Source organism: Heptranchias perlo, chromosome 35, assembly GCF_035084215.1.
Source record: "Heptranchias perlo isolate sHepPer1 chromosome 35, sHepPer1.hap1, whole genome shotgun sequence".
Lineage (NCBI taxonomy): Eukaryota > Metazoa > Chordata > Chondrichthyes > Hexanchiformes > Hexanchidae > Heptranchias > Heptranchias perlo.
The window spans coordinates 20277864-20303441 of NC_090359.1; the positions used below are offsets into that span (position 1 = coordinate 20277864).

A 25578-nucleotide genomic window follows, 5' to 3' on the forward strand; every position below is an offset into this window, starting at 1 on the left:
TCCTCCTTGCTACCTTCCGAGGGTGCCAGGACCTCGAACTTGTACTTCCCTCACTCGCAAGTTGGTCTTATTTGAAATTCTCAGGCCCTGGAGGTTTGGAAAGGGACCTGTGCTTAGCCCCATTGCCTCAGTTGGTGAATAAACCCCCTAAATCAGAACCCCGAGCTCTGATAGTATCAGCAGCTCGAGATATCTGGGAATTAAAGAGAACAAGGATTTAAATTATTTCTCTGCCCTCCCTCCTCCCCCCCATGAGGCTCAATGATAGTGACCCACAAAGACAAAAAAAAACATTGTGTGAGAGGGTGTCTGTCACTCGCCCGCCTGCGCCCTCTTTTTCCAAAGTGGGGAATTGGATGTATACTTGGGAAGGGAGCGTTTGCAGGGCAGTGGGGGAAAGGGACAGGGTGGGGGTTGGAAAGCTCTTTCAAAGAGCCGGCACAGGCACGATGGACCGAGTGGCCTCCTTCTGTGCTGTGATTCTACGATTCAGGGTTTCTGATTTGGTACCGAGGCAGACAACGCCCCCAGGTTCTATCCCTAATTCGCGTGGAGTTAGCCGATCACAGTCGGGGGTGGGGGGCGAGACACTTGGACTCAGTGGCCCCCCCCTCCCCCCAGTGTTAGCAAAGTGGGGGAGGAGGGGAGAACAATCAGCCGGGGCGATCGCAGACCCGTGCCCGGATAATGCACGGAGGATCGGGTGGGGCCGCGATGCCCTGTGCAGTTGAATAGCCAGCGGGCTAAGGCACCAGAAGGCAGCCGGGACCCCAGGGAACTCCAAGGGAGGGAGAGTCAAATAAAAAGGGGTGTGCTTTGTTTTATTTTTTTCTCCCTTCCCCAGCCCCTCCCACATATCCCCCCCCCCTCTGCCTTCTGAGCAATGGATCAGACCAACAAACATTCCCCCCTCCCCCCAGTGATGGGTCGGTCCCACAAACCCCCCCACACACACCGTGACAGGTTCGATCGGCTCCGGACGGCCGCTACACCCAGACTTTTCCCGCCGTTTCGCCCGCCTTGAGGCAGCAGACGCCGGCCCCGCGGTACCGGGAGGCCGGAAGGTTCCGGTAGACGGCCTTGCTGTAGGGGACGAAGCACAGGCCCAGCTGCAGGTGTCGGGCGAGCCGGCAGTAGGCGGCCAGGGCAAGGACGGCAAGCGGTGTCACCAGGAGGAAACCCACCACCATCAGGGCCGTGGAACTGTTGTCATTGAGAATCTCCTTGCAGTGGGCGGCCTGGGAGTTGAGAACCTACGAGGGAGAGGACAGCGTTACAACAGAGTTACAACACAGTTACAACAGAGTTACAACAAAGTTACAACAGAGTTACAACAGAGTTAAAACACATTTACAACAGAGCTAAAACACAGTTACAACAGAGCTAAAACACAGTTACAACACAGTTACAACAGAGTTACAACAGAGTTAAAACACTTACAACAGAGCTAAAACACAGTTAAAACAGAGTTACAACAGAGCTAAAACACAGTTACAACACAGTTACAACAGAGTTAAAACACTTACAACAGAGCTAAAACACAGTTAAAACAGAGTTACAACGGAGCTAAAACACAGTTACAACAGAGCTAAAACACAGTTGTAACAGAGTTACAACACAGTTAAAACGCAGTTACAACAGAGTTACAACACAGTTATAACCGAGTTACAACACAGTTACAACATAGTTAAAAAAAACCTTTATAAATCACTGGTTGGGCCTCAGCTGGAGGATTGTGTCCAATTCTGGGCACCACACTTTAGGAAGGATGTTAAGGCCTCGGAGAGGGTGCAGAGGAGATTTACCAGAATGGTACCAGGGACGAGGGACTTCAGTTATGTGGAGACCGGAGAAGCTGGGGTTGTTCTCCGTAGAACAGAGAAGGTTAAGGGGAGATTTAATCGAGGTGCTCAAAACCATGAAGGGTTTTGACAGTGTAAATAAGGAGAAACTGTTTTCAGAGGCAGGAGGGTCGGTAACCAGAGGACAGATTTAAGATAATTGGCCAAAGAGCCAGAGGGGAGATGAGGAGAATTTTTTTTGATGCAGCGAGTTGTTCTGATCTGGAATGCGCTGCCTGAAAGGGTGGTGGAAGCAGATTCAATAATAACTTTCAAAAGGGAATTGGAGAAATACTTGAAAAGGAAAAATTTACAGGGCTGTGGGGAAAGAGCGGGGGAATGGGACTAATTGGACAGCTCTTTCAAAGAGCCGGCATAGGCACGATGGACCGAATGGCCTCCTTCTGCGCTGTATCATTCTTTGATGCTTGGAAAGTTGGTGACCTGAGTACGTGTGGAACCGCGGAACAAAATTTCCCCTCCGATCCAGGGGGAGCTTTCAGACCGTTCCCAGAACTCAACTTGTGTCAACAAATCTCACAAGGGAAGGAATCTTCCAGAAAGTTCCGGAAAACAGGGAGAAACTAAAATCGGAGAGTCTATAAGGAGGGACGCAGGGTTCATCGGAACACCGGGGAGAGTCCCAAACCTTCCTTATCAACATCAGTGACAGAACGAAACCCCCAACCCATCCTGTCTATCATTTACACTTCAGTGTTAATCAGAACACTGAGTCGGCAGGACCCCAGAGGCAGTTTGAATATCTCAATGGCAATCGCTGTAAATAGAAGGTTAGACTGTGTGGGGTATTAAAGGGTACGGGGAGTGAGGGGGAGAGTGGGATTAGACGGGGGGATATTAAAGGGTACGGGGAGTGAGGGGGAGAGTGGGATTAGACTGGGGGATATTAAAGGGTACGGGGAGTGAGGGGAGAGTGGGATTAGACTGTGTGGGATATTAAAGGGAGTGGGGAGTGAGGGGGAGAGTGGGATTAGACTGAGTGGGATATTAAAGGGAGTGGGGAGTGAGGGGGAGAGTGGGATTAGACGGGGGGATATTAAAGGGTGTGGGGAGTGAGGGGGAGAGTGGGATTAGACGGGGGGATATTAAAGGGTGTGGGGAGTGGGATTAGACGGGGGGATATTAAAGGGTGTGGGGAGTGGGATTAGACGGGGGAATATTAAAGGGTGTGGGGAGTGGGATTAGACGGGGGGATATTAAAGGGTACGGGGAGTGAGGGGGAGAGTGGGATTAGACGGGGGGATATTAAAGGGTACGGGGAGTGAGGGGGAGAGTGGGATTAGACTGGGGGATATTAAAGGGAGTGGGGAGTGAGGGGGAGAGTGGGATTAGACGGGGGGATATTAAAGGGTATGGGGAGTGAGGGGAGAGTGGGATTAGACTGGGGGATATTAAAGGGTACGGGGAGTGAGGGGGAGAGTGGGATTAGACTGGGGGATATTAAAGGGTGTGGGGAGTGAGGGGGAGAGTGGGATTAGACTGGGGGATATTAAAGGGTGTGGGGAGTGAGGGGGAGAGTGGGATTAGACTGGGGGATATTAAAGGGTACGGGGAGTGAGGGGGAGAGTGGGATTAGACTGGGGGATATTAAAGGGAGTGGGGAGTGAGGGGGAGAGTGGGATTAGACGGGGGGATATTAAAGGGTGTGGGGAGTGAGGGGAGAGTGGGATTAGACGGGGGGATATTAAAGGGTACGGGGAGTGAGGGGGAGAGTGGGATTAGACTGGGGGATATTAAAGGGTACGGGGAGTGAGGGGGAGAGTGGGATTAGACTGGGGGATATTAAAGGGTACGGGGAGTGAGGGGGAGAGTGGGATTAGACGGGGGGATATTAAAGGGTGTGGGAATGTGATTAGACGGGGGGATATTAAAGGGTGTGGGGAGTGGGATTAGACGGGGGGATATTAAAGGGTGTGGGGAGTGGGATTAGACGGGGGGATATTAAAGGGTGTGGGGAGTGGGATTAGACGGGGGGATATTAAAGGGTGTGGGGAGTGGGATTTGACTGGGGGATATTAAAGGGTGTGGGGAGTGGGATTAGACGGGGGGATATTAAAGGGTGTGGGGAGTGGGATTTGACTGGGGGATATTAAAGGGTGTGGGGAGTGGGATTAGACGGGGGGATATTAAAGGGTGTGGGGAGTGGGATTAGACGGGGGGATATTAAAGGGTGTGGGGAGTGGGATTTGACTGGGGGATATTAAAGGGAGTGGGGAGTGGGATTAGACGGTGGATATTAAAGGGTGTGGGGAGTGGGATTTGACTGGGGGATATTAAAGGGTGTGGGGAGTGGGATTAGACGGGGGGATATTAAAGGGAGTGGGGAGTGGGATTAGACGGGGGGATATTAAAGGGTGTGGGGAGTGGGATTTGACTGGGGGATATTAAAGGGTGTGGGGAGTGGGATTAGACGGGGGGATATTAAAGGGAGTGGGGAGTGGGATTAGACGGTGGATATTAAAGGGTGTGGGGAGTGGGATTTGACTGGGGGATATTAAAGGGTGTGGGGAGTGGGATTTGACTGGGGGATATTAAAGGGTGTGGGGAGTGGGATTAGACGGGGGGATATTAAAGGGAGTGGGGAGTGGGATTAGACGGGGGGATATTAAAGGGTGTGGGGAGTGGGATTAGACGGGGGGATATTAAAGGGTGTGGGGAGTGGGATTAGACGGGGGGATATTAAAGGGTGTGGGGAGTGGGATTAGACGGGGGGATATTAAAGGGTGTGGGGAGTGGGATTTGACTGGGGGATATTAAAGGGAGTGGGGAGTGGGATTAGACGGGGGATATTAAAGGGTGTGGGGAGTGGGATTTGACTGGGGGGATATTAAAGGGAGTGGGGAGTGGGATTAGACGGGGGGATATTAAAGGGTGTGGGGAGTGGGATTAGACGGGGGGATATTAAAGGGTGTGGGGAGTGGGATTTGACTGGGGGATATTAAAGGGTGTGGGGAGTGGGATTTGACTGGGGGATATTAAAGGGTGTGGGGAGTGGGATTAGACGGGGGGATATTAAAGGGTGTGGGGAGTGGGATTAGACGGGGGGATATTAAAGGGTGTGGGGAGTGGGATTTGACTGGGGGATATTAAAGGGTGTGGGGAGTGGGATTAGACGGGGGGATATTAAAGGGTGTGGGGAGTGGGATTTGACTGGGGGATATTAAAGGGTGTGGGGAGTGGGATTAGACGGGGGGATATTAAAGGGAGTGGGGAGTGGGATTTGACTGGGGGATATTAAAGGGAGTGGGGAGTGGGATTTGACTGGGGGATATTAAAGGGTGTGGGGAGTGGGATTAGACGGGGGGATATTAAAGGGAGTGGGGAGTGGGATTAGACGGGGGGATATTAAAGGGAGTGGGGAGTGGGATTAGACGGGGGGATAGACCTCGGATGGTCGAGGCTCTGATGGGATGTATATTTTGAATGGCGAGCACCCCGCCCTGAATTTCCATTCTCTCTTCCAAAACCACAAGCATCTTCACTCTTCAAAAAGCCATCTCCAGGCAGACAGGGGGTTGGAAGGGGGGGAGGGTGGGTTGAATTGTGTGTCAGTCACAGACGAGACGAAGACCAGACTCTCCCTCTCCCGGTGTCTCCTCCTCCCTCCACTGGAATGCATCAGCATCTGGAATCTTCTGAACTCCTTCACCCCTGACGTTGGGGGATGGAGGGGACCTTATCTCTCCGATGGCTCACAGCCCCCTCCTCTCCCGGAGAAGGGGCTGAACGCTCTTGGTCATTCATTACATCCAACGTACAGCACAGAAACAGGCCATTCGGCCCAACTGGTCCGTGCTGGTGTTTATGCTCCACACGAGCCTCCTCCCTCCCTACTTCATCTCACCCTTTCAGCATATCCTTCTATTCCTTTCCCCCTCATGTGTTTATCGAGCTTCCCCTTAAATGTATCTACACTATTCGCCTCAACTACTCCTTGTGGGAGCGAGTTCCACATTCTCACCACTCTCTGGGTGAAGAAGTTTCTCCTGAATTCCCGATTGGATTTATTAGTGACTGTCTTATATTTACGGCCCCTAGTTTTCGATTCCCCCACAAGGGGAAACATCTTCTCTCCGTCTCCCCTATCAAACCCTTTCATCATTTTAAAGACCTCGATCAGGTCACCCCTCGGCCTCCTCTTTTCTAGAGAGAAGAGCCCCAGCCTGTTCAGTCTCTCTGTGACAGGTGACTGGGCTGGAGCTGTTATACGCTGATCAAACACTCCCGCGGCCCAGCGACCTGTGCAACCTGTCCTCGTAATTTAACCCTTTTAGCCCCGGTATCATTCTGGTGAATCTGCGCTGCACCCCCTCCAAGGCCAATATATCCTTCCTGAGGTGCGGTGCCCAGAACTGGACGCAGTGCTCCAGATGGGGGTCGAACCAGAGCTTTATATAACTGTAGAATAACTTCCACCTCTTTGTAATCTTCCACTGGGGATGAGCAGTGTGTGAGGTCTTTCCAGTGCTAGCTACCATCCAGAGAAACCCCAATCCCCGTGAGTCGGGATCGAGTGCTTCTGTCATCCTCGGCCTCCCGATGCGTTAAAGGCTTCCGACAGTGACTAGGCCCAAGCCTAGATCAGAGTCAGTGTCTAAACCCTCGGTGGATCAGGGCGGTTCCCGTGGACACCTGGCAATTCGACCACGGAAGCCTTCGTGGCGGACCCCCATCCTTCCCTCTCACACACACTTTCCGGTAGGGGCTTCCAGATAGCAACGAGGAGGAGGAACTCCCACATTTTCATCCTTCCCTCGCCCAAAGGCACTGAGGTCGACTGTGAGAACGCACTCCCCACCCCCCAACTTTCCCCCTCTCTCCGCCCCCCCACCCCACCCCGGCCCCAACAAAATAACCTCCCTGCTTGTTTCTTACTGGGATCAGCACGCCCAGAACCCGCCTGGAATCGAATCCCAGGCCCTTCCTGGCACTTGGGGCCAGCAGCACTCTGATTACAACAACATCTTGCATTTATATAGCGCCTAAAACGTCCCGAGGCGCTTCACAGGAGCGAAAATCAGTCAAAAATTTGACACCGAGCCACATAAGGAGATATTAGGACAGGTGACCGAAAGCTTGGTCAAAGAGGCAGGTTTTAAGGAGCATCTTAAAGGAGGAGAGAGAGGCGGAGAGGTTTAGGGAGGGAATTCCAGAGTTTGGGGCCCAGGCAGCTGAAGGCACGGCCGCCAATGGCGGAGCGATTAAAATCGGGGGATGCGCAAGAGGCCGGAATTGGAGGAGCGCAGAGATCTCGGAGGGTTGTAGAGCTGGAGGAGGTTACAGAGATAAGGAGAGGGGGGCGAGGCCACGGAGGGATTTAAAAACAAGGATGAGAATTTTAAAATCGAGGCGTTCCCGGACCGGGAGCCAATGTCGGTCAGCGAGCACAGGGGGTGATGGGTGAACGGGACTCGGTGCGAGTTAGGATACGGGACAGCAGGAGTTTCGGGATGAAGTGAAGTTTACGGATGGTGGGAGATGGGTGAGCATTTGTAGTTGATAGAATCTGTTATGTTGTTTGGATGGGGGGGGGAGGGAAGGAGAGGAAGGGAGGGGAGAGGGAGGGATGGAGGGACGGAGAGGGGAGAGGGAGGGGAGAGAGAGGGAGGGAGGGAGAGGGGAGAGAGATGGGAGAGGGAGAGAGAGGGGAGAGGGAGGGAGGGGAGGGAGGGAGAAGGGAGAGAGGGGAGAGAGGAGAGGGAGGGAGAAGAATGGGAGAGGGTGGGAGGGGAGGCGAGGGAGGAGAGAGAGGGAGGGGGAGGGGGAGGGGGAGGGAGGGCATCACTCACCTGCGAGTGGCAGAGGAACCCGAAGACGACCATAACGGAGGCGGGCATTAGGACCGCCCCGAAGACGGCGGCGATGAGCAGGACGTTGAGGAGGCCGACCAGGGCGTTGTGGGCGGTGAGGAGCACGGCGCACGCCCAGCAGTCCAGCGCGCTGCGAAGCTCCAGCCCCTCGCTGCCCCCGGCCGGGCTGTAGGGGGGTGGGACGGGGGGACTCGGGCTTGATCCATCGCGACCCGGCACTGGGCGACTCGGAGAGACCGGGCAGTCCGACATGACGGCGTTCCAAACAAAACCCAAAAACGTTCCCACGTCCTTCGCTCGCGCCCCCTCCCCGACCGGATCTTTCTAGAAGGCCGTCGGCCTGTCGGGGCTACACTGGGCTCTCGCTCCAGGAGGACAGAGGTTTCCGAGAGCAGATCTTCCGCCCCCCTGTCCTTGGACCAGGAGATCCTCTCTCGCAGTCACTGGAGTTGTAAGACTCCAGGCCTCTCCCAACAGGCACTGATTCAGCACCAGGAGAGGCCCCTCGGTTAATCCAGGAATGTGAGATAACCCCCCCACCCCCCTGGTGATGTCACGAGAGACGGGGAGAGTGTGAGAGGGGATGGGGGCCGGTGGGAGGTGACTATGTGCTGCTGAATTGACAGGCAGCCTGTTTGTATTACAATGTGTAGCGGGCGTCAGAGGCCAGAGAGTTGTCCAGAGACAGCACAGCTGTTGGCATCGACCCCCAGATTCGCACTCACACACGTGTACACACTCACACACAGACCACGCACATACACATACACACACGTGTACGCACAGAGGTGCGCACACACATACACATGTATACACAGAGGTGTATATACACACTCACACACAGACCACGCACATACACATACATACACGTGTACACCCAGAGGTGCGCACACACATACACATGTATACACAGAGGTGTATATACACACTCACACACAGACCACGCACATACGCATACATACACGTGTACACACTCACACACAGACCACGCACATACACATACATACACGTGTACACACTCACACACAGACCACGCACATACACAGACCACGCACATACACATACACACACGTGTACACAGAGGTGCACACACACGTATACACAGAGGTGTATATACACTCACACACAGACCACGCACATACACGTGTACACACTCACACACAGACCACGCACATACACATACACACATGTACACACTCACACACAGACCACGCACATACACATACATACACGTGTACACACTCACACACAGACCACGCACGTACACATACATACACGTGTACACACTCACACACAGACCACGCACATACACATACATACACGTGTACACACTCACACACAGACCACGCACATACACATACATACACATGTACACACTCACACACAGACCACGCACATACACATGTACACACACACACAGACCACGCACATACACATACACACACGTGTACACACAGAGGTGTGTATGTGTATGTGCACATACACGTATACACAGAGGTGTATATACACTCACACACAGACCACGCACATACACGTGTACACACAGAGGTGCACACACATACACACACACGTATACGCAGAGGTGAATATACACACTCACACACAGACCACGCACATACGCATACATACACGTGTACACAGAGGTGCACACACATGTATACACAGAGGTGCATATACACACTCACACACAGACCACGTACATACACATACATACACTTGTACACACAGAGGTGCACACACACACAGACCACGCACATACGCATTCATACATGTGTACACACAGAGGTGCACACACATACACACACACACATGTATACACAGAGGTGTATATACACTCACACACAGACCACGCACATACGCATACATACACATGTACACACAGAGGTGCACACACACATACACACACATGTATACACAGAGGTGTATATACACACACACACACATACTCATGTACACACACCGGTGCACACATACACATCATGCACATATACAGACACGTATACACACAGGCATACAGACAAACACATATACATACACACATGCACGCATATATAGAGGCACACACGCATAAATATATACACACACGTGTACAAAGGCGCATTCCCAGGTACACACACATGCACAAAAACATGTACGCACACACAGAGGGAGCACCTCTTAAACTGACAGCTTAACAACACATCCAAACTACCCAAAAAAACATGATACAAGTGAAGGTCATTAGATGGGGCGGGAGAGAGAGAGAGAGAGACAGTGAGACACACTGATAATAGAACACAAGTGCTTTGAGGGTAAAAGTGCCAGCTGGTGTGGGGGGAACTGAGATACACAGAGCTGGGCACTCCCTGGTCCCGATCGCAGGCCCTGTGCTGCGCTGCCGAACTCACCTGAGCTCGCGCCATCCCAACTTGGACACGTCTCGGCCGCTCCTTCATCGTCGCTGGGTCAAAATCCCGCAACTCCTGACCGAACACCACGGCGGGAGCACCTTCACCACACGGACTGCAGCGGTTCAAGGCGGCGGCTCACCACCTCCTTCTTGGGGCAACCAGGGACGGGCAATAAATGCCGGCCTCGCCAGCCACGCCCACATCCCAAGAACAAAAATGTTTTTTTAAAACCCTAAACTGGGGATTGGGGAACGATAATGGCCTCGCACACGAAACATGGCCGCTAATGTGAGGTAGCGTAGGCCAGTAACCGTGGAAACAGGCCCGAGCCCAAGCCAGGGCCTTCGAAAGAAGAGGAGAGAGAAGTAGAGGGGAGAGAGCAGGATTTTCGGTGGATGCAACCAGCAGGTATAAACCACTAAAAGCTAGTGGGCGGGTACAAAACATAATTTAAAAAGGCTAATGGAATGTTGGTCTTTATCTCAAGAGGGCTGGATTACAAAGGGGTGGAAGTTATTCTACAGTTATATAAAGTTCTGGTCAGACCCCCATCTGGAGCACTGCGTTCAGTTCTGGGCACCGCACCTCAGGAAGGATATATTGGCCTTGGAGGGGGTGCAGCGCAGATTCACCAGAATGATACCAGGGCTAAAAGGGTTAAATTACGAGGACAGGTTGCACAGACTAGGCTTGTATTCCCTCAAGTGTAGAAGATTAAGGGGTGATCTAATTGAATTTTATTAAAGGAGTCGATAGAGAGAAACTATTTCCTGTGGTGGGGGGAGTCCAGAACAAGGGGGCATAACCTTAAAATTAGAGCCATGCCGTTCAGGGGTGATGTCAGGAAGCACTTCTTCACACAAAGGGGAGTGGAAATCTGGAACTCTCTCCCCCAAAAAGCTGTCGGGGCTGGGGGTCAATTGAAAATTTCAAAACGGAGACCATCAGACCATAAGAGATAGGAGCAGGAGTAGGCCATTCGGCCCCTCGAGCCTGCTCCGCCCTTTAATGAGATCATGGCTGATCTGATTTTTACCTCAACTCCACTTTCCCGCCCTTTCCCCATATCCTTTGACTCCCTTGCTGATCAAAAATGTGTCTAACTCAGCCTTGAATGTATTCAATGACTCGGCCTCCACAGCTTTTTGGGGTAAAGATTCTCTGGGAGAAGAAATTCCTCCTCATTTCCGTCTTAAACGGGCGACCCCTTATTCTGAGACTATGCCCCCTGGTTTTAGATTCCCCCACGAGGGATGACATCCTCTCAGCATCTACCCTATCGAGTCCCCTCAGAATCTGGTATATTTCAATAAGATCTTCTCTCATTTTTCTAAACTCCAATGAGTATAGACCCAACCTGTTCAATCTTTCCTCATAAGACAACCCTTCCATACCCAGAGATTGATCGATTTTTGTTGGGTGAGGGTATTAAGGGTTAGGGAACCAAGGCGGGGAGATGGAGTTAAGATACAGATCAGCCCATGATCTAAGTGAACATTCCTCTAACCTTATTAAATACATTTTTGTACCTCTCCACTTGTAGTAATTTCTCTTCCTCCAGAGTTGCTACCTTCTCGCCATTTAGACAATAACACCCGTGCTGCCCCTTCTATTCTCTAGCAAAAAGGGGAAGGCTGTTAGGGAACAGGAGTTAACCGACATTTGTTCTTTCAATGTGGGCAGAGCTGCATTTATTATCCGTCCATAGCTTGCCAGTGAACTTCAGAGGGCTATTAAAGAGATAAACCACACCCAGCGTGAGACTGGAGTCACGTGTAGGCCCAGACCGGGTTAGGGGAGTGAGAGGTTTCCATCCTTGAAGGGGAATCAGTGAACCGGTTGTGTTTTTTTTAATGTGGGCAGCGCTGCATTTATTATCTGTCCATAGCTTGCCAGTGCACTTCAGAGGACTGTGGGGAGAGAGTGGGGCAGTGGGATTAGTTTGGGATTGATACAGGGCTATGGGGAGAGAGTGGGGCAGTGGGATTAGTGTGGGATTGATACAGGGCTATGGGGAGAGAGTGGGGCAGTGGGATTAGTTTGGGATTGATACATGGCTATGGGGAGACAGTGGGGCAGTGGGATTAGTTTGGGATTGATACAGGGCTATGGGGAGAGAGCGGGGCAGTGGGATTAGTTTGGGATTGATACAGGACTATGGGGAGAGAGTGGGGCAGTGGGATTAGTTTGGGATTGATACAGGACTGTGGGGAGAGAGCGGGGCAGTGGGATTAGTTTGGGATTGATACAGAGCTATGGGGAGAGCGCGGGCCAGTGGGATTAGTTTGGGATTGATACAGGGCAATGGGGAGAGAGCAGGGCAGTGGGATTAGTTTGGGATTGATACAGGGCTATGGGGAGAGAGTGGGGCAGTGGGATTAATTTGGGATTGATACAGGGCTATGGGGAGACAGTGGGGCAGAGGGATTAGTTTGGGATTGATACAGGGCTATGGGGAGAAAGCGGGGCAGTGGGATTAGTTTGGGATTGATACATGGCTATGGGGAGACAGTGGGGCAGTGGGATTAGTTTGGGATTGATACAGGGCTATGGGGAGAGAGCGGGGCAGTGGGATTAGTTTGGGATTGATACAGGACTATGGGGAGAGAGTGGGGCAGTGGGATTAGTTTGGGATTGATACAGGACTGTGGGGAGAGAGCGGGGCAGTGGGATTAGTTTGGGATTGATACAGAGCTATGGGGAGAGCGCGGGCCAGTGGGATTAGTTTGGGATTGATACAGGGCAATGGGGAGAGAGCAGGGCAGTGGGATTAGTTTGGGATTGATACAGGGCTATGGGGAGAGAGTGGGGCAGTGGGATTAATTTGGGATTGATACAGGGCTATGGGGAGACAGTGGGGCAGAGGGATTAGTTTGGGATTGATACAGGGCTATGGGGAGAAAGCGGGGCAGTGGGATTAGTTTGGGATTGATACAGGGGTATGGGGAGAGAGCGGGGCAGTGGGATTAGTTTGGGATTGATACAGGGGTATGGGGAGAGAGCGGGGCAGTGGGATTAGTTTGGGATTGATAGACTATGGGGAGAGAGCGGAGCAGTGGGATTAGTTTGGGATTGATACAGGGGTATGGGGAGAGAGCGGGGCAGTGGGATTAGTTTGGGATTGATACAGAGCTATGGGAAGAGAGCGGGGCAGTGGGATTGCTTTAGTAAAGAGCCAGCATAGAAAAAATGGGCTGAATGGGCACCTTTTGTGCTGGAAACCTCTGTGGTTATTGACCGGCTGACAGTGTGACACTGTGTACTGCACCTGGAGCATGGACATTTGCGAAAAAATTTTTTACTTACAGAGGGCGAGGACGAGGAGCACAGATCTCTGGCTTGCCGACCGCTGATTTGCTCCCATAGCAACGTAGCCGGGGGCCGGTCCCGTGTCCGGCGACCCCTGCTGGTGAGTCTGCCTGCGTGGACAGGGATGAGCCGCGATGCCCTGCATGGGCGAATATCCCCAAAAGAAAGTCGCCGGCTGGACTCGCGCGAGAAGATCGGCCACTTGGTCGGGAGGGAGGGGGAGGCGGTGAGGAGCCGGAGAGGCTTAACTCAGCATCAGCCAGCAGCCGATCCCAGGGAATACCTTCGCAGAGAGTAAGAGCGGGGAAATTCCCAACAGGGTCCTGCAGAGGGCAGGATAGGTGGGTTATGGAAGGAGTGATACCGGGGCTAAAAGGGTTAAATTACGAGGACAGGTTGCAACGACTCGGCTTGTGTTCCCTGGAATATAGCAGATTAAGGGGTGATCTAATCGAGGTGTTTAAGATGATTAAAGGATTCGATAGGGTCGATAGAGAGAAACTATTTCCTCTGGTGAGGGGAGTCCAGAACAAGGGGGCGTAACCTTAAAATTAGAGCTAGGCCGCTCAGGGGTGATGTCAGGAAGCACTTCTTCACACAAAGGGGAGTGGAAATCTGGAACTCTCTCCCCCAAAAAGCTGTTGAGGCCGGGGGTCAATTGGAAATTTCAAAACTGAGATCGATAGATTTTTGTCAGGCGAGGGTATTAAGGGTGTTGGAACCAAGGCAGGTCGATGGAGTTAAGATACAGATCAGCCATGATCTAATTGAATGGCGGAACAGGCTCGAGGGGCTGAATGGCATTCTCCTCCCCCTCCCGCCGAGTGTATTTGGGCTATTCAACCACGTGGGGCATCACACCCAAGCCCAATCCCGTCCTCACCTATCAACCATTTCCGGCAGGGAGTCTCTGGAGACGGATCAGGAGCGGCCACTCTTCCACCTTCCCTAACCGAGGAGCCTTACCCCGCCCTCCCACCCCACCACGACTGCCGAGGGCAGCCATCGCGGCCCCAGCTCAGAGCAGCCCACGGGACCCAGACCAGGAACTCAACCTGGGACCTTTGTGTAAAGTTTCAGCCCTGGCTCGGTGGGTAGCACTGTCGCATGTGGGTTCCAGTTCCAGTCCCACTCCAGAGACTTTACATGGAACTTTTTAGCACAGAAACAGGCCATTCGGCCCAACTGGTCTATGCTGGTGTTTACGCTCCATTATGAGCTCATAATCCAGGCAGACTACTCCCAGTGGCAGTACTGAGGGAGCGCTGCACTGTCGGAGGTGTCGTCTTTTGGAGCAGACATTAAACAGAGGCCCCGTCTGCCCTCTCAGGTGGGCGTAAAAGATCCCACGGCCACTATTTTGAAGATCAGGGGGAGTTCTCCCTGGTGCCCTAGGGCCAAATTTATCTCTCAACCAACATCACTAAAAAAACAATTATCTGATCATATCTCATTGCTGTTTGTGGGTCTTTGCTGTGAGCACATTTCCCAACATTACAACAGTGACTACACTTCAAAAAAATACTTCATTGGCTGCAAAGCGCTTTGGGACGTTCCCCGGGGATTGCAATGATCACCCGGGCCACAGGGGGAGCTGACCATAAGAGATCGGAGCAGGAGTAGGCCATTCGGCCCCTCGAGCCTTCCTCGCCATTTAATGAGATCATGGCTGATCTGATTTTTACCTCAACTCCACTTTCCCGCCCTTTCCCCATATCCTTTGACTCCCTCGCTGATCAAAAATGTGTCTAACTCAGCCTTGAATGTGTTCAATGACTCGGCCTCCACAGCTTTTTGGGGTAAAGAATTCCAAAGATTCACGACCCTCTGGGAGAAGAAATTCCTTCTCATTTCCGTCTTAAACGGGCGACCCCTCATTCTGAGACTATGCCCCCTAGTTATAGATTCCCCCACGAGGGGTAACATCCTCTCAGCATCTAGCTGTCGGAGGGAGACCCTGGGGGTGAATGTTCCCCTTTGGTGCTCAGGGTGGGGCCCACGGAGAGCGCGAGCCCACATGATCCAGACGCCCCTCCAACACGGCCCGCGTTTCTACGTCTGTTCATTCTGCTGATGCGTTCTCGCCTGCCGATCGCCCCCCGACCCCCGGGAAAAGGGGAAACTTACCCTCTTGACCTTTGTAATCGGAGCCTTTCCCCTCCCCCGAGGACTGGACTTGACGCCAGCGGGAGAGATAAAGTTTATCAAAAGCTTTTATTGTTCATGTCACACAAATTCACAAAGTTAAGACAGTTCTGGCTCAGTTTGTGTCAAACAGTGCAGTAAACTCCAAAACATACCCTTGTCATAAAATCCAATAAAGAATAACTAACCTCCTACTCCATCAGAAAACTTAAACCTCACATGTTCTGAAAAAAGCCCCAAGCACAATTTTAATTAGAATTAAAACAACAGCATACAATTCAGAAAAAACAAATCTGTTCTTATCCAGTTCCTACTTGGCTGGGAATGGAGTAAGGATGAGGGCGGTGAGGAAGGGAGAGAGGAGGAGGGGAGGGGAGGGAGAGAGGGGGGGGGGGGTGGAGATCAGGAATGGGGTGAGGGAAGGAGGGAGACAAGAGGAGAGGGATCAGGAATGGAGAGAGGGAGGGAATGAGGAGGAGGAGAGGGATCAGGAATGGAGAGAGGGAGTGAAGGACGGAGAGAGAGGAGGTATCAGGAATGGGCCTGAGGGAAGGAGGGAGGGAGATAGGAGAGGGATCAGGAATGGAGAGAGGGAGGGAATGGGAGGAGAAGGGGGATCAGGAATGGGGTGAGGGAAGGAGGGAGACAGGAGGAGAGGGAGGGAATGAGAGGAGGAGGAGGGGGATCAGGAATGGGGTGAGGGAAGGAGGGAGACAGGAGGAGGAGGGGAATCAGGAATGGGGTGAAGGAAGGAGGGAGGGAGACAGGAGGAGAATAATCAGGAATGGAGGGAGGGGATGCGAGAGATCAGGAATGGAGGGAGGGGATGCGAGAGATCAGGAATGGAGGGAGGGGATGCGAGAGATCAGGAATGGAGGGAGGGAGGAGGAAGTGGGAGAGGGAGGTGAGGAGAGAGGGGTAGGAGAGAAGATGGAAAGAGAGATGAGGGGGAAAAGGAGGGAGAGAAGAGTGAGGGAGAGGACAAGCAAGGAGGGAAAGTACAGCATCTCAAGCTTGGAGTTAAAAGTGTTTTCCTTAACAAAACAAAATCATTTTTAAAAATGTGAAAGGCTTCGGGGAGACAATTAGAGTGAATAAATAGAGAATTTCATAAATAAAAACCAAAAACTATACATTAGAAAATTTTTTTTAAAAATGGAGGTAAATTGGACGATGCAATTGATAATTTATATGTGTGGGTTTTTCACTGTGGGACTGTGTGTCTAAATTAAAGTGACACATTACATAGAAACACACATACAAGAAGCTACGACAAAAATAATTCTTGCTATAACCCGTATTTAGCAATCCAAAACCATTTCTTAATGCTTACATTTCGGTTTGTTTTTTTTTTAATATAGAAAAAAAGTTTATTTTAATTCCGTTTTTGTTTCCTCTCTCTTCCTCTTCCCATCTTCGAAGGCCAATGTGGTATTTTGCTGCAGCGTCAAGTCATGTGATAGAGGTTCGAGAACGTCAACTGCCGATTGGCCGCCTCCGCGACGAGGAGGAGGGAGGGAGGGAGGGGAGAGAGGGGGAATGAAGGAAGGAACGAGAGAGAGAGAGAGAGAGAGAGGGAGGGAGGCCATTTTGTTTTCCGAGAAAAAAAAAAGTTGGCGCTCCTTCCCGCCTCGAGCGGCCAATCAGCAGCAGCTGATGATGATAGGTCGAGTAAACACGTAGCTGATTGGCTGATGCAAAGATCCTCATAGTGATTGGGCGAGCCCGGTTGCCTGGTCGCTGGCAGGAACGGTCCAGGGACCTCGGGAAAGTGAGAAGCATTTGGTATGGCTTTTTGAAGAGCTCGTCATCTGGATGATCCTGATTTAGGCGTCTGCGGCGGGGGGGGTTGGAGAAACAGGAACGGCTGGAGTTAGCGCAAAGGATTCACGGGCCGGACACTCTGCTGAAGCCCCTCCCCCACCGTCCCCTCTCTCCCCTCGTCCCCCCCCTCCACAACGGGCTCATTGACCAGAACCTTTCAATTCACCCTCTCCGCCTAGTGATGGGCTGAATACACCAGCCTTCCAGGTACCTTGCCCAAGGGGGCCGTTCCTTCGTGACTTGAGCCTGGGCGGCCGGCTATTCCACCACTGAGGGCATCGCGGCCCGCCACGTTCTTTTACCCCAGCGGGACTGCGATCAGGGGCAGTTGCCCCGGACGATTACTCCCTCCCCTAGTCCAGGTTCACTGGAGCTAATCGGACGGCCCTCCCAACCCCCACGCCGCCCCCCCCTCTTTACTGCAGCCTGGGGGTGGGACCAGAGACCCGCGGGGCTCAGGACCGACACCCGAGGGCTGGATTCCGGGGGGCAGGGGAGAGACGACGAACTGACTCCCAGTCGGTGTGCCACGGAACGGCACCCAGAGCCAGCAGAGCGGCATCAGGGACGCTGGGGAGAACTGCCCCCTGCTCGTCTTCCAATAGTGGCCGTGGGATCTTTTCAGCACCTCCGACGGGCGGTCAGCAATACTGCAGCTTCTCCGTACCACCCACCCCCCCCCCGAGTTACAGGCTTTTCAACTCTGCATTTTCCACCTGCACAGTTGAAGACAAAGCAGGGAAAGCCTCTGCACGGTAAAAGGGGTCGAACACAGGATGGTGTGTGACTTGGAGGGGAACGTGCAGGTGGTGTTGTTCCCATGTGCCTGCTGCCCTTGTCCTTCTAGGTGGTAGAGGTCGCGGGTTTGGGAGGTGCTGTCGAAGAAGCCTTGGCGAGTTGCTGCAGTGCATCCTGTGGATGGTACACACTGCAGCCACAGTGCGCCGGTGGTGAAGGGAGTGAATGTTTAGGGTGGTGGATGGGGTGCCAATCAAGCGGGCTGCTTTGTCCTGGATGGTGTCGAGCTTCTTGAGTGTTGTTGGAGCTGCACTTATCCAGGCAAGTGGAGAGTATTCCATCACACTCCTGACTTGTGCCTTGTAGATGGTGGAAAGGCTTTGGGGAATCAGGAGGTGAGTCACTCGCCGCAGAATACCCAGCCTCTGACCTGCTCTTGTTGCCACAGTATTTAAATGGCTGGTCCAGTTAAATTTCTGGTCAATGGTGACCCCCAGGATGTTGATGGTGGGGGATTCGGTGATTGTAATGCCGTTGAATGTCAAGGGGAGGTGGTTAGACTCTCTCTTTTGGAGATAGTCATTGCCTGGCACGAATGTTACTTGCCACTTATGAGCCCAAGCCTGGATGTTGTCCAGGTCTTGCTGCATGCAGGCTCGGACTGCTTCATTATCTGAGGGGTTGCGAATGGAACTGAACACTGTGCAATCATCAGCGAACATCCCCATTTCTGTCCTTATGATGGAGGGAAGGTCATTGATGAAGCAGCTGAAGATGGTTGGGCCTAGGACACTGCCCTGAGGAACTCCTGCATTACAACAGTGATCACACTTCAAAAGTACTTCATTGGCTGCGAGGTGCTTGGGGACGTCCTGAGGTGGTGAAAGGCGCTATTTAAATGCAGGTTCTTTCTTTCACCCACTCTGCCTGTTCTAGCTCAGGTCACTGGGTGCTTTGCTTCGACCTGCATGATCTGTCCCGACCCCGTGTACACACACCCCCTCTTCCTGAACTTGTGTCTGGGCGGGTGCTGACTGTTACTCGGGAGCTCCCGCTCTCTGTGGGTTTCCTCGGACCCTGCCCCCCACCCTCTCCCCCGACCCGACCCCTCCCCCGAGCTCACTCACCAGCGTGAAATGGTCGTAGACCTGTACTAAGTCCTCCATCCTGTACTGCTCCAGTATCACCACGTTGAGGAGTGAGGGCCCCCTCTGTCGGGCGCAGTCCTCACAGTGCACGATGTACGATTTCCGGCTACTGTTCTCGCTCGTGACGAAGAGAAGGTTAAAGACCTCGAGCTGAGGAGGGGGGCGGACGGAGAGAGAGAGCGAGAGAGAGAGAGAGAACAGAGAGAGTCACGGGGTTAGTGGGCGGGTATTGGAATGACGAAGGAAAAGGCTACACCAGTGTGGGACGAAAGACCCGGCGCCCTGACATCAGGCCAGATGTGCAATTTCATCCCCCCCAAACCCCCCCACAATTAATCATCCCAGGGGGAATACACCCCCCCCCACCCCGCCCCCTCCCTCTCCTGAACGCACTCACCCCCGCTGTGGTGTAGGCTCCCCCGGGTGTACCGATCACCCCCTTGGCCAAGTGCCCATTCTTCAGGCGTGAGCCTACGCGGCGGGCGACTATTTGACCATGGGGGGCATCACAAGCAAGCCGCCATCCTTCTGAGGGGGTGGGGGCTCCCGTTCCCCATTGCCATCCAGTGCCCTCCCCACCCATTTCGTTCGCACTTTGCAAGGGGGGGGGGGGGGGGGGGTGGGGAGGGCACTGGATGGCGATGGGGAACGGGAGCCCCCACCCCCGACTGCGCCTCAGGGGAGGGGGGGGCACCGAGGCCAAAGCGTAGCGCCCGGACTGGCTGAGATCAGTCCGAGGGCTGAACCCCAGGATCTGTATGGGTCAGGGCCACATTTGGAGGAGGGAGGGTGGGTTTGAATTTACCAACTGAACCACCGGGGGCAGTATTGTACATTTAAGAAAGAAAAGCTGGCCATTTTCTGCGTCACATCTTTCCCCACAGGCCTGGCCCGATTTCGCCCGTCCGGGGACAGCGTAGATGGCGGAGGGTCTCATACCTCGCACTCGTTGCAGTAGTACGCTGGCTCCTCCTTCACCCGGCTCTGGAATATGATTTTCTTCCCGCTGTTCATCAGCGCGTCTCGCAGCAGCTGACAGTGCTTCAGTGACGTCAACAGGCAGTACCTAAAACAGGGGGTGGGGAGGTCAGAGGTTAAAGGTGGCGGCCAAAGCTCCTTCGCGGCCACCCCACGGAGTTCGCACACTGAACTGTCGGAGACAAGCAGCCATCGCCAGCAATCAGGCGACTGAGCAGTTAATCGGAGGGAGGAGCTTCGGCCCAGGACATTGGCGAAATAAAGGCCGTGCATTTATATAGCACCTGTCACGACCGCAGGACGTCCCAAAGCTCCTCACAGCCAATTAAGTACTTTTATTGTTGAAGTGTAGCCACTGTTGTGCTGTAGGGAAACGCAGCAGCCAATTTGCGCACAGCAAGATCCCACAAACACCAATGAGATAAATGACCAGAACATCTGTTTTACAGTGACGTTGGTTGAGGGCTAAATACTGGCCCAGGACACCAGGGGAGAACTTGGTTTAACGTCTCATTACCTCCGTGACAGGTCGTGGGTTCGAGCCCCACTCCAGAGACTTGAGCCCGTAATCCAGGCCGACACTCCCAGTGCCAGTACCGAGGGTCAGAGGTACCGCCTTTCGGATGAGACGTTAAACCGAGGTTCCGTCTGCCCTCCTAGTCGACGTAAAAAGATCCCAAGGCATGAAGAGCAGGGGAGTTCTCCTCGGTGTCCTGTTCAATGTTTATCCCTCAACCAACATCACTAAAACAGGTTATCTGGTCACTTATCTCATTGCTATTTGTGGGATCTTGCTGTGTGCAAATTGGCTGTCACGTTTCCTACATTACAACAGTGACTACACTTCAAAATAAATACTTCAATGGCTATAAAACGCTTTGGGACATCCTGAGGTCGTGGAAGACGCTATATAAATGCAAGGTCTTTTTTTTTTCTTTCTATTCACTGCTGTACCTGCCCTGGGAGTGTTTGATGGGACAGTGTAGAGGGAGCTTTACTCTGTATCTAACCCTGTACCTGCCCTGGGAGTGTTTGATGGGACAGTGTAGAGGGAGCTTTACTCTGTATCTAACCTGTGCTGTAACTACCCTGGGAGTGTTTGATGGGACAGTGTAGAGGGAGCTTTACTCTGTGTCTAACCCGTGCTGTACCCACCCTGGGAGTGTTTGATGGGACAGTGTAGAGGGAGCTTTACTCTGTATCTAACCCGTGCTGTACCTGCCCTGGGAGTATTTGATGGGACAGTGTAGAGGGAGCTTTACTCTGTATCTAACCCGTGCTGTACCTGCCCTGGGAGTGTTTGATGGGACAGTGTAGAGGGAGCTTTACTCTGTGTCTAACTCGTGCTGTACCCACCCTGGGAGTGTTTGACGGGACAGTGGGTCCCTAAATGTAATGTGGCTCATTCCCAAACACTGGATTGAGATCAATAGCCTGGGAGCCCAGTCAGGAAGGGCTAGATTTGTATCTAAGGCTTGTGTCTCAATGCATTGATTCATTGAAGAGGAAACTAGATAAACACATGAGGGAGAAAGGAATAGAAGGATATGGTGATGGGGTGAGATGAAGTAGGGAGGGAGGAGGCTCGTCTGGAGCATAAATTCCGGCATGGACCAGTTGGGCCGAATGGCCTGTTTCTGTGCTGTAAAATCTATGTAACCAACTGAACTGCCCAATAACTGTTCGTTGGAAAGGACATGAACCACTCTAAAGTAAAAATACTCAATTGGAGGAGGGCCAATTTCAATGGGATGAGAACAGATCTGGCCTGGGTGAATTGGAATCATAGATTGGCAGGGAAAACTGTAAATGAACAATGGGTGGCTTTTAAGGAAGAGATGATTTGGGTACAGACAAAGTACATTCCCATGAGGTGGAAAGGGAGGGCAACTAAAGCCAAGAGCTCCCTGGATGACAAGAGAGAGAGAGAGTAAGATGAAGCAGATAAAAGGGATGTATGACCGATGTCAGGTTGATAACACAAGTGAGAACCAGGCTGAATATAGAAAGTTCAGAGCGGAAGTGAAAAAGGAAATAAGAGGGGCAAAGAGAGAGTATGAGAATAGACTGGCGGCCAACATAAAAGGGAATCCAAAAGTCTTCTACAGACATGTAAACAGTAAACGGGTAGTAAGAGGAGGGGTGGGGCCGATTAGGGAACATAAAGGAGATCTACTCCTGGAGGCAGTGGGGATGGCCGAGGTACTAAATGATTAGCAAAAGAACCAAAGGTGACATGAGGAAAAACTTTTTTACACAGCAAGTGGTTGTGATCTGGAATGCACTGCCCGAGGGGGTGGTGGAGGCAGATTCAATCATGGCCTTCAAAAGGGAACGGGATAAGTACTTGAAACTAAAAAATGTGCAGGGCTACGGGGATAGGGCGGGGCAGTGGGACTAGCTGGATTGCTCTTGCATAGAGCCGGCACGGACTCGATGGGCCGAATGGCTTCCTTCCGTGCTGTAACCTACTAAGGGCTAAAATAACAAACTGTTCCGAGGTTAAAACGAGTAGGAAGACAGGAGTGGGGAGGGGAGGCCCACAGTCCGGAGGTCTTGGGTCAGAGTGAATTGGGGCCGGTGGAGCAATCAGTCTCGACTTGAACACAGACGGTACAAAAGGACGTGAGACAGTGCGTCTGGAATTGAGGAGGAATCTTTAGGACAGCAATGAACGTAATCGGTTTTAAAATAGAGGGAAGGATGGTTAGGTTAGGGGGGCGGAGAGAGAGTCAGAGAGACAACCAGACAGACAGAGAAAGAGTGAGAGATAATTGGAGAAACAGAAGTGACAGAAATAAAGAGGGGGAGACAGGAAGAGGGAGAGAGAGACAGACGGAGATAAGAGATAGAGAAAGAGGTAAAGAGACAGAGAGATAGAAAAAGAGGGAGGAAAGTTAGAGAGAGTACGCACACAGGACGGACAGAGAGCGTAAGATGCTGGAGGCTGGAGACGGCGAGGGTTCGGGGAGAAGCTCCTTACTTGATCATTCGGTAGAGGTTCGGGTCGGTGACCTTCACCGTGCGAGCTGCGTTCCAGGTCACGTGAATCATGGGCACGATGGACTTCACCTTCTTCACCTTATTCCACTCGTAGCGCTCCAGGGCCAGCTGGTACTGATAGGCTGCAGACGGGGAGAGAGGGGGAGAGAGAGAGAGAGAGACAGACAGTGAGGGAGCTGCTGCACAATCCGGTGTTATCATCTCACGCACTCATGCGTGTGTGGTTTTTCTTTTAAACCCCTACGATTTCCATCCCTCCCTGGGACTCCAGTCCACAACCCAGTGACAGGAGGAGTCACTGGACGCGGGAACCCTGGCCCCCAAGAGGCACTGAGGCAAATTGTAGGCCCTACCTACTACCAGCACAGTTGGGATCAGCTAGCTCAGCCCACATGGGGAGGGGGGTAAAAGTTAGGGGGCTTTCCGTCTGTTGGCGGTGACAAAGCAGTATCGAAGTCCAATGCTGGATGACCCATAGGCCAGGCCCGAGCTGCCCAGGGAGTGGCGATGCACTGTTTAAATCGGGCCCATTAATGGCTGTAACACATGACGGGCAGCGTTGGCCTGCGGGCTCCCGGCGTGTTTTGCGCTGGCCAGCTGCAACGGACCTCAAGCCTCCACCCCCGTTGGTACAGGGCGGCACTGCCAGCCTCAGTGCAATGGCTGCCGACCCAGCCAAACCCATTTCACGGCCGTGCTGACTATTACCGGGGTACGGGCCCCACAGCTGCCTGTGACCCTCCATTGGCTCGCCCGGGTGGCCATTTATTAACGGGCCAGCTGAATGAACGTGTGCGGGCTATTCGACTGCAGAAGGCATCACAGTCGACGGTTACACCTTATAACAGTCAGTCAGACTGGGCTGGGGGGCTCTGAACTTGAACCGGGGTCCCAGAGGTGAAAGGCTGCCCTCTAACCCACCACGCCAGCCAACACCCAACACCCCACCACCCCCCTCCTTCGCCCAGCATGCCACTGACCGGTTAGTGGACCAACGTTCCAGGCGATGTTGTTGCACCATCCCGTAGCCTGCACCCAGTGCACCGTGCCCGCGTTGATCCACACCAGGTCTCCGGGGCGCTGGATGAAACGGTACACCGGGATTTTAGCCGCGTACAGATCGTCCAGGACCGGCCACCACGAGCCAGTCAGGTAGTCGACGTTTTGCCTGCGGGAGAAAGTAAGAAAGAACTTGCATTTATATAGCGCCTTTCACCACCTCAGGACGTCCCAAAGCGCTTCACAGCCAATGAGGTACTTTTTTTTTTGAAGTGCAGTCGCTGTTGTAGGAAACGCGGCAGCCAGTTTGCGCACAGCAAGATCCCACAAACAGGAATGTGATAATAACCAGGTCATCTGTTTTTTTTTAGTGATGTTGGTTGAGGGATAAATATTGGCCCAGGACACCGGGGAGAACTCCCCTGCTCTTCTTCCAATAGTGGCCGCGGGATCTCTCACGTCCACCCGAGACGACACGCGGGGGCCCCCAGTTTAACGTCTCATCCGAAAGACGGCACCTCTGACAGTGCAGCACTCCCTTAGTACTGGCACTGGAAGCGTCGGCCTGGATTATGGGCTCAAGTCTCTGGAGTGGGGCCGACTGAGTCACGGCCGGCAGCAACAGAGACAGAAGACAAAGCAATTTAACGGTTTATCCAAACACACACACACACACACACAGACACACACACACACACACACACACACGAGCATGGATTTCAGAGGCATAGGTACTCCTGTCTAAAGCCCTGGCCTTGGCCCTCTGTCACAGAGGCAGGAACCCGTGTGTGTCCTCCCCCCTTCCCTAACCCCCCGCACCGACATGGGAGGGGGCCAGTGGCTCGAGTCCACAGGCAGCAACTCACTTGACGTGACCACCGCTAACGCACGACAGAAAGCAAACTGGTTCTATGCTGCCGGGGCCTCCCCTTGCCCCTAGTCCTCTCCTGTACGGGCTGATTATTATTGGGGTACGGGTCCCACAACTTTCCTGTAACACTCCACTAGCTAGCCCAGGTGGCCATTTTTAACGGGCGAGCCGGATGAACGTGCGCGGGCTATTCGACTGCAGGAGGCAACGCAGCTATTCGACTGCAGAAGGCGTCGTCAACCGGGGGGTCATCGCTGAGTGACCAGGAGCGGGAACACGGACCGACAAGGGTTGAAGAGGCCCAGTCGTAGCCCCCCCTGCCACTGCCCTGGCTACAATCAGCAAACTCCCGGCACCAGCCGTCGGAGAGTTCAAAGTTTATTTAAGACCGAAACAGTATATTTTCTTGCCTGTCAGGCTACGCGGTCACACCACTCATCACACTTCAAAGAACAGTATAAAGGAACAATTAAACATCCCCAGGGCCGCAATGTCTGCAGA

The 25578-nt window shown here is 52.9% G+C and overlaps 2 protein-coding genes across 2 annotated transcripts in view; both read right to left on the minus strand.

Moving 5' to 3' along the window:
* Positions 1–958: 958 nt before the first annotated feature.
* On the minus strand, positions 959–8177 carry LOC137302164 (transmembrane protein 88-like). Its single transcript, XM_067971829.1, has 2 exons — positions 7652–8177; positions 959–1253 (listed from the first exon to the last, which is right to left on the minus strand). Exons 1-2 carry the CDS (start codon positions 7922–7924, stop codon positions 987–989), a joined length of 540 nt encoding a protein of 179 aa, XP_067827930.1. The 5' UTR covers positions 7925–8177; the 3' UTR covers positions 959–986.
* A 7389-nt stretch (positions 8178–15566) lies between these two features.
* The window catches only part of LOC137302299 (lysine-specific demethylase 6B-like), a 15182-nt gene continuing 5170 nt past the window's right edge, over positions 15567–25578 (minus strand). Inside the window, exons 2-6 of the mRNA XM_067971940.1 lie at positions 24188–24375; positions 23188–23329; positions 20166–20292; positions 19206–19376; positions 15567–17350 (exon numbers count right to left, since the gene is read on the minus strand). Of these exons, the coding sequence (XP_067828041.1) occupies positions 17324–17350; positions 19206–19376; positions 20166–20292; positions 23188–23329; positions 24188–24375 (655 nt within the window). The 3' untranslated portion in view covers positions 15567–17323. The remainder of the gene's footprint in view (positions 17351–19205; positions 19377–20165; positions 20293–23187; positions 23330–24187; positions 24376–25578) is intronic.